This window comes from Diadema setosum, chromosome 1, assembly GCF_964275005.1.
Source record: "Diadema setosum chromosome 1, eeDiaSeto1, whole genome shotgun sequence".
Taxonomy (NCBI): Eukaryota; Metazoa; Echinodermata; class Echinoidea; order Diadematoida; family Diadematidae; genus Diadema; species Diadema setosum.
The window spans coordinates 16,124,328-16,134,164 of record NC_092685.1 but is presented as its reverse complement, the minus strand read 5'-3'; the positions used below and the strand labels follow the sequence as shown (position 1 = coordinate 16,134,164).

Below are 9,837 nucleotides of genomic sequence, written 5' to 3'. Positions count from 1 at the left end.
TCAAAATATCCACATGTATGAAAGCATATTAGACTATGCTTGCAAGATGATTCATTTGTCCATAAATTTTGTGAGGGATTGTATGTATATCAGTGTAAAAAAAAAGAAGCAATCGTTCAGCTTTTAATGTTCATGTGATGAAGAATGAAGAGTAGAGATATATAGATGTCTGGGAAATGTCCATTAGTACATGTAGTTTGGTAAATATCTACAGTATTTTTTGTGCTGCAGTTTTGAATGATGTAGGAGTGTTTGTACTACACATTCAGACTATGCACTGTGACTGAAATGTTCAAAATAATCTTGCAATTCTCGGCATTCCACCTTATAAGGAATAGCAACTGTTCCAGCATCAACTTTAAAAGCCATTTCAAAGCTGTTTTTTTTTTTTTACCCCATTTTGCCAACATAAATTTTTTGTTGTACTGTACTCCACATTCTTTCAAATCAACAGGCTTATGTTGCATTAGTTGAATTTGTGGCATCTATGTTCATTCTTATGAGATTGAAAACAGTGATCACCCATCACATGCCCTATTGTGCTGTCTTGCATTGGATGTATTTGTTGTTGCTCCACCCCCTGCCCTTTACTAATGCACAAATACAACCAAGATCAGTGCTTGAAATTAGTGACTTAGCAATGTTATTACTGCACAAAACAGAGCCTTGTGCGTCGGGGGCTCTTGTTGAGTGGACAAACTGTAAATCAATAATGGTATTGTGTAGACCTACTAACCGTAACTGTCATGAACATCTGTGAATGGGTGACTGTCTTGTTTGTCTCCACTGCACTGTTCATATCCATTGTTGCCTCTTTTTTTTTTCTTCTTCTTCTTCTTCTTCTTCTTCTTTTTTTTCATGGCAGGGCAGAGACTGAGGGTGGGAGACAACCTGTAGTTACATTGTCATAGATCAGTAGTTTCACCTGTATTGATTTCTTTGTCACGGACAACAAATGTATGTGTAGACTTGGCTCATGTATTGCCTGCACTAGGCTACATGTACATTGTATCAACATACTCATCAGATCTGATGAGATGCCAGTAAATGTAAGTTTCAGATCAGAGTACTTTCCACAGCAAGTGCCGCAACTCTGCATTGACACTCAATTACGAACTGTAATTTGTGCGATATCAAAGAGCTGTGAAACAGTACAGTTAGGTTGGCATACTGAAGGCAATTGATTGAAACTTTTTTTTTCTTTTTTTTTTTTGGCGGAGACAGCTGTATTGGGTCATTTAGTTTCCTTTCATGAATATTACGCTACAAATGATTATCGAACAAATCATTTTGCTCTAGTATCAGCTGATACCCCTGTGCCCTTTTAGGTGATGAATATAGTGGATGAGATGAAATTGTACATGTATTGAGAATGACCAGCGTATGAAATTATACCACATGTATGCCACAAAATGTCTTTTTATTATGTTCATTCTTTTTTTAATGAATTCAGAAATAATGCAATGATGAAATTCAAATATCTGTCGTCATCCCCAGGATTATAAAGACGCTGATGGCAATTTTGACATATTTTGTTATTAAAGACCACTTTTGATAAAATGTATGTGTTTGCTGGATTCTCATGTTTGGGTTGATAGACTGCTTGACTTTCCACCTTGTTCTCTGAATCACACACACACACACACACACACACACACACACACACACACTGTCACAAACACACAAACACACAAGAAATTCTAGAAAGAGAATAGAAAGTGGCTGACCTAAGAGGCTCATGTCAAATGTACAATGCGCATTGCTTTTGCTAACAAACATTACACATCAATGTTTACTACATGTATTGTATCTAAAAACTACAAGACTTCCACAAAGAGAGCCTGAATTGCATTTACTGCATCTTTAATATACATTTACTGACCTTTTATTTTCACACACCCATACATGTACATGCATACCTCAAATTCAAAGCCATGTTACATTTTGAGAAAACCATAAAATTCACTGAACCTTTATACTTGTAATTCATGTAGTCAAAGCAAAGGAAGACAGTAGCATTGTGTCTGTTGGGTGAGATTGCCTAAACAACAAATAGTGGCAGATATCTTCATTTGTATGAGACTTATTCCATTTTAATGTCTCCACACCACGAAAGGGGTGGAGGATGTCCAACTGTTCCACATTTTTGATGTCTTCTCAAGGGGCATCCATTAGAATTTCATAACATTTGGTACTGTGGAGCATACGTTCAAGTTTGCTGATTAAAGTGGAAGATGTGTGTACCAATGTTTAAGATTAGAAATTGAAGGTCAGGTTCAGTTTAGATGTCATTGCTCACGTAGTATATGTATTGACGCATTTCATTTAGCATACACTCGTCCAACTTGATGTCTGAACAAAGCATGAATAGTCTTGTTATAGAGAGTACATTCAGGGCTAAATCTGTTGGATAATAGGGTGAAAAGTGACATGGTCAACTTCTTTGGAAATTTCATACATAACCGAGTATAAACTGCAATATACTGTATAAAATGTCAATTCAACACATAAGTAAAGTATCATAGACAACCTGTCAGGATCCCTGACACGGAGTATTGTAAAACCAGAAATAATTTTGCAAATTTTCGTGAATTGGAGCCAACTGCCTTTTTTGCTGCATAAAATTATCGCAAGTTGCTACTGGCATTCAATGCATATAGTGTAGACGACAACTTTCACGTGCATTTTAATCTCCTGAATCTTTTGGCACTCGCAAAATTGAAATGCATTAAAAAATTTCAGGTTTTACAGTAATAAAATGTACTGGACAAAATAGTGTTTTACATGTAATCTTGAAATTCCACTGTAACTTTGACAAGACATGGCAAAGCCAGTAGTCCTACAGTTCGAAGCACAAAAGTACAGGGTAATGTACAGCGTGGCAGCTGGGGTTAACTGAAGATAATAAATGGTGCAAAATAAAAAGGCAAGATTTTCTTGTATACTCCCATTTCCTCAAAACATTTCCTTGCGGCTCAAGAGACTAGTGGGTCTTTATAGTCATCTGTCACATGTGTTTAAAGCACAAAAATGTGACCTGAAATACACACGTACAACTGCATATGTATGTATGTTATCACTGTCACTTTGTGATGGAATATGGGCTACAGTTTGTTCACATTTCACATCATGATTAAAGTTTTTTAAATGAATCACACATCTTTTTCATCTTTCTGTTTTTGGATATAAGCGAAAAAGAAAAACAAAATTATAATGCCAACATCGCACAGTTGTAAATATGATCACGTACAAGTATATAGCGCAGACATGCAGAGGTTAATACTGTTATGAAGCATTTCAGAAATTGTGAATACACGCATTTCCAATAACTACTGCTCTTTTTGTACATCTGCAAAGTAACAAACATCATGGTGTGTATCTGGCAAATGGTTGTGTAGAAACTGTTCAGCATATTCAAATATGACTAGGCTGACTGGCTTTCACCACACTATCAATGGTACAGCTGTACCATATCTGAGTAATCAGGACAGATGAAGGCTAATTGCTTCTGAAAACATTTAAAGTGTACCGGTATTCCTTTATTCTAACATTTTATTAAATTCATGATATAATGCCAAACAAGAGATAAATGTACTGACCAAAATGCATTAAAATAAACAATAATTCATGTAAAAGACAATGATAACATGATAGCATTAAACCACATGGAATTGTATGCACCCCTTTGTCTATCTGATTACTTGTGGTCATACAAATATTTTAGAAACGGATCCACGATCCATCTGCCATTTTATTTCATGATCAACACATGGTGTATACACCTTATATCTGTTATGGTCTTTAGAAACTATGAAATAATACTGCTGTAGTGTTCTTGCTGATATACAGTGCACTCCCGTTATAAAGAACACGGTTATAAGAAATTCCTGTTACAACGAAGTAAAAATTCAGTTCCAAAAATAATTATGTACACATCTTTATGTACATAACTGTTCGGATATAACAAGAAAACTGCCAATCCAGAGGACTTTGTTATAATGTGAGACCGCCGTACAGGCAACTCCCATTTAACGAAGTCCTGGGGACCGGCAGATTTCTTTCATTAAAATATCAACATTCTGTTATAGCGGAAAAAGGCAGTGTATAAAGATGTATAGATGATAATTTTGGGACCTGAATTTTACTTCACTGTATGCGAAATATTGTTATACGGGAGTGCACTGTATCTCTTTCAATAGATGCATACTTGGTAATGCATTACATACATGTATACTGGTGTACATGTATATTGTATTTAGCCTTGACTCTACTGAGTATTAAACTGTTAAAACATAACAACAAAATACTGTCCATGCACACTCAAAAAAAGAGCAATGAACACATGAAGGCCAAATACTGACCCAGAAACATAGAAACCCACTGATATCAAAACGGGACATGAAGAATGTTATACCACTGCTCTGCACACTGTTTGAAGCATGCTTCAAAATAATAGTCATCCCAAAATATCAGCTCAATACACACATCATTTGTACCATCGTCTATCCAAGTGATTTGAAGTCATGATTTTCTGTTTTCAATCTTTCCATACATCAGGGCACCGTTTCACGAAAGTTGTCAGCGCTGACAATCACCATAGTAACAGTAAGTGACAAGAGAGTCTCAGCCAATCAAAACCGAGGATTTTACTGAAATAGTCAGTGCTGACAACTTGTCAGCGCTGACTATATTGATGAAACACCCCCAGATGTGTGGATATCACCTATCCAGAATCTTGTCTCCCCGTGCTGAACATATCAATGTCTCTCAGAATCGAGTAGCCTACAGCTACTTTGAGGATGCTGCTGATACGATGTCGTCTATTCTTGCATCCCTCTCCTTCTTCATTTTTGCCAGCTCTGTCAGCATATGCTCAAGAGGATCAGGCGGTCTGTGGTAAACTATTTCAGCCGTCAGTTTCTGCAGAGAGAACAGATGCAAAGGCAGATATTGCACTACAAATCTTCCACAAACAATTTATGAACCAATTTGCTATGGGTGGTGTGGTTGGTGCATTTCATGGCTTTTATTCATTGGCATGACACAACATACTGTACGAGCTGAAATTTTCGCGTACAGATATTTTCACGAATTGGTCCTTCGAGGACATTTTCGCGTGTTGTTAATTTTGCGGTTGCGAGGGTCTAACTGAACTTAGTTATTTGCGCATTGCTATTTTCGCGTGTTGTTATTTTCACGATTCAAAGGCGATTCGCGAAATACGCGAAAATAAAACCACCGCGAAAATTTCAGCTCGTACAGTATTTGTGCCTGGTTAAAAAAAAGAAGAAAAAAGTTGTAAGCAGCTACAACTTTCACCTGCCTCTAATGGGTTTGCAATAGGTCATGCAGTTTCCTCATGATATCATTTTCAGCAATTACATAATTTGAGATGTTAAAAGTTGTACAGTTTAAGGTGCACCTGTATATGAATACAATTACAATTTGCATCATTACAATGATAATTATGAAAATATTCTGACAGTTTTTAGATCTTATAGCAAAATGTCCTTGGGCGGTTCTAGTACCCTTATATTTCAACTAGATAGCAGTACAGTGACTGCTTTTGCGTCAATGTTTCAATATGCACGCTTCTTTTCTCATGGAAAGGCTGTGGAATCCTGAATGTATAGATGCCAGCAGAAGCACGACTATTCTACATGAATGTGATGTTATCATTATTACCAGGCACATCACTCATCACTACACTAGTCACTAAGTATTACTTCAACAAAATGCCCTGGTTATGGGAGCTAGCACAGCATGCAGCCCTACATCCTACATGCATGTCCACACTGTCAACACTATCTCATTTGGATGGTCTCCCTGTCTTGATTCCCTGAAGCATTTGAACACACCCACCAGCAGCCTCATACTTTTTAATCATGCATTGACATTATCCTGATGGAATCCCATTTTCTTTGCTCAATTTTCCACTGATATAAAAGTTATTAAAACTTGACAAGACTGTTGAGCCCACGTACAAACTTATAACACCACCACCATTAAAAAACAAACAAACAACTTCGCCACATGACTGACTGTCAAACTACCTGGAATATCTGCATAACTTTATGTCTCTCCATGTAATTGACGGCTCGCATGTACGGGTCTTCGGGAGGCGCGACGTACTCCTCCTCCTTTTCGTCGCCTGCTTCGGAGGGTACATTCGCCAGTTTCTGGCTGAGTGTTTCTAAAGCGTCGTCGCCCAGTTCGTCTCCATCGGCATTTCCATCGAGTAAGGGGCTCTGACTCGCTGATAGTGCTCCCATGACAGACCGCTCCACGTCTGATATGCTTTGTTCGGGAGCTGTTACGGGACGAGAGTTCTCCTCTGAAGCAGGTGGTGGTGGGTAGAACGCTGCACCACGCGGGCGAGGCTGGGGAGGATCGGCGAAGGAACTCTCTGCCTGTTCGCTGCTTTCCAGTTGCTGGCTGGCTGACGATTTCTCCTGTTTTTCAGTATCATCCTGCGCGAAACTACCTTCTGTCAATAAGACGGGTTGTTCGCTGGGTTCTGCTGCCATTCTTAATGGCAAATTTATAAGAATTGTGATTACAGGCAACTTTGAAATATACTAACTTGACAAAACGACTATTTTGACAATACGTTTGTGTACGGCATGCCTGGGTGACGACCCAACATGACCTTTTTCCTGACTTAGACCTAGTTCAATATGTGTTGGGGTAGATGTAATTTTCATTCCGATGTACAATATGAATTGTTGTCATAATTTGCAGTTTTATTCATTAAAATGACAATTTAATACTTGAAAGTGTAAAAGTAAAGCTAGATTTTCTCCAATTTATTGATCTTTTGCATTCTTTCTCCATTACTTACGCTTCACCGTTGCTTCTAAACACCCCTTAAAAACGTGCACGAACCCAATTACCACTAACGGTGTTCCTTTGCAGTACGTGAATACGCCATACCAAGGAGGTGCTAGTTCACTAGTGTAGCTCCTTGGCCATACACTATTGTACATGTATACACTGGCCACACGAGGGTCTCGTTTTCGTGATCTCGAAGCGTGGTGTTTGAAGCTCCTTGAAGCGTGTCGATGGTGTACTCATACAACACCATTAATTTACTTACACGCGCTAATAAGTGTCAGACCGTCCGGTTGCATAGCAACGGCATTGTCTGTCGGACAAGAATTTATCTTATCCTCAATCGGGATCACAGTAAACAGTGACAGGGGAGCTTTCAATCGAGAGACATCCGCCCAGAGGGTGGCAGCACAGGATCTGTAGGCGGCAATATTTTGAAGTATACACAGCCTATTTATTACTATTATAACTCAGAGGTTGCGTTGATATAGATCTAGAAATCGCAGCCGTCATTTTGATGAAGAATTTTGTGTCGCGGAAAGATATTGGCAGTAGTTTTAGCTTCCAACCAAGCAAAAAAAGAAAGAAAAAGAAAGAAAGAAACAAACAAACAAGAGGAAACTGAACGAAAAGACGGAAAGAAGACAAAAAAGGGGAAGAAATTAGAGCAAAATGGCAGACATATTTAACAACAATCAGTATGAGGTGGAGGATCCCTGTTGAAAACCAGCAAGCAAGCAAGCAACCATAGATTAGTGAAGCAAGATGAGCAAAAATCGAATGTGAATTTTACGCAACAAACGTGACAACAGATTAGCGAATAAACAGATAAAGCGAGAGGCTCTTGCGACGGATCTTTGCCACGCAGAAAAAACAGGACTGTCACAAAAGAAAATGCGTGACAAGATATCATCCACCGCACTGGTTGGAGGGGGGGGGGGGGGGGGGGAGACTGACTGCAGTGCGAGTGTGCCCTCAGCCATACCACCGAGGGAAAAAAGGGCCGGAAAATGAAGTACAAGAATCCACGTGCTTCTGCAACTATTGTCATATAGCCTATATGGCTTCCTAAAAAAAAAAAGAGGGGGGGGGGATTTCCAGTACAGTTATAAGTTAATCTGATAAGAAAAAGTTAAAGCTAACGAATACAAGACTGAAAATTAGATCTGTGAACTGGGTAAAAATATGAGAAGTATGATTTTGTGAAGTTTCGCTAAATTCTGCAGAACGGTTGGCATGAATATGCAAATGAGTGAACTGATGATGTCAGATGATGTCATCACCTCACAATTTTCCATTGATCATGTAGGGGCCTACTAAAAAAAAAAAAAAAATGACGAAAATTCAGGCGTTTCTGTAAAGTACAAAACATGATGTTGTTACTCCTGGTTGAACAACTTCAGAATATTCATCATTTACAATATGTATCAGGATTTGAGACTGGGGCGTAGCTGCATTTGAATGACACACTGGAAATGTCAAACATATTCTGTAAAAACTTGGCCTATCATATGGCAAGTTGTGAGGGTATCCCGGTTACGTATCATATGACATCATCACTTCACAATTTGAATTTATTTTGGCTGTTCAAGAACTGTTTCCTGACATATTAAGCGAAACTTAAAAATGTCATGACTTTCTTATTTTCAATCCAATTTTGAACAAATTTTCAATGTTGTGATAAGAAAATTTGATTTTCCTTTTTCAGACTATATATCAACTGCAATGTACAGAAACAAAGTGCAAATAAATTCAAATTTGTGTTCTTTAATATAAATGAGGCACGAATGTCTTAATGATAAATTACGTAGGTTAGCTTTTATTGGTTCCAATAGGAAACCAACAGACACCAGTAAAGCCAACCGAAACCACAGGACTAACTGAACACCCTGTTGGTTTCATGGATTCATTGAAACCAGCAGAAAGCAGCAAACCAGTAGGACCAATAAGACATAGGCTTACCGATTGACATCCTGTTGCATGGTTTGAAGTCTATGGGTTTTCACTTCGCATTTTGATCGTGTTTATATAGGCAGGTAAACAATACACTGATGAACTTCTGGACGGAGTTTTTATTGGTTCCAATAAGAAATGAGAGCCAACAAAACCAATACTTAATGGATTTTTGGAGGGTCTATGGAATTTTCGACCTTGGTTGTCTTATAGTTTTCATAGATCAGTTCACGTTACTGTGACAGTCATGCGTCTTATAAGACACCGGCGACAGACACACACACACACACACACACACACACACACACACACACACACACACACACACACACACACACACACACACACGCATACACATACACACGCATCAACAATGTCTGGCTATATTGTAATCTTGAATAATGACCAGACTCACTGACCGAAGCCAATTAATTCAATGTCTGCCTTAATCGGTCACAGCAAGAGGGATTCGAGTAATGATAGGAGGCTGTCGTTGCGCTGGATGTCCATCGTAATGGGTCATGACTATATATAATACAATATACAATGTACTTACATTGATACAACGGCCCCTCAAAGATGGATGCTGGCCACTGGCCGGAACCGCCGAGCCAGTCAAGCAGTGTGAGAGTGTGTGTCAAGGTCTATCGGTTTAGCGGTTCTGACCTCACACACTTGCAAGATGCATCAGTCATTAAAACGGAAAAAAAAAAGAAAGAGGAGCGAAAGTGATTAAAAATTCATCATGCGAGGAATATGAGAACGGGCACGTCCACATGAACAAAAGATTATCAAATCGGACTAAAAATAACGAATGTCCCTTCTAACCCTGGTCCCTTGAACAAGTCGCGGTCAACTCACCGTCGCGAGTCATGGGCCTTCGTATGACGGCAGATACCCCGGCAGATAGTTCACATCAAGGGGATTTGCACCACCGGCGCCATCATGGAAACGAAAGTCGCAGATAAGAAAACATAATTACAATTAAAAGATAATAATTCAGTCATTTCCGGTCATATATACTTTTCATTGCCATTGCACTTGTTTAATATT

The 9,837-nt window shown here is 38.7% G+C and overlaps 1 protein-coding gene across 1 annotated transcript; it reads right to left on the bottom strand.

Annotated features, from left to right (window-relative positions):
- Positions 1-1,842: 1,842 nt before the first annotated feature.
- On the bottom strand, positions 1,843-9,392 carry LOC140227538 (uncharacterized). Its single transcript, XM_072307946.1, has 3 exons — positions 9,341-9,392; positions 6,054-6,528; positions 1,843-4,920 (listed from the first exon to the last, which is right to left on the bottom strand). The coding sequence occupies exons 2-3, from the start codon at positions 6,525-6,527 to the stop codon at positions 4,789-4,791; spliced, it is 606 nt and encodes a 201-aa protein (XP_072164047.1). The 5' UTR covers position 6,528; positions 9,341-9,392; the 3' UTR covers positions 1,843-4,788.
- Positions 9,393-9,837: the final 445 nt, after the last annotated feature.

Excerpts from the sequence above, each read along its gene's own strand:
- LOC140227538 (XM_072307946.1), bottom strand. The coding sequence starts at position 6,527 with ATGGCAGCAGAACCCAGCGAACAACCCGTCTTATTGACAGAAGGTAGT. Across the intron at positions 4,921-6,053 it reads AAGTTATGCAGATATTCCAG|AAACTGACGGCTGAAATAGT; the intron begins GTAGTTTGACAG and ends TTCTCTCTGCAG.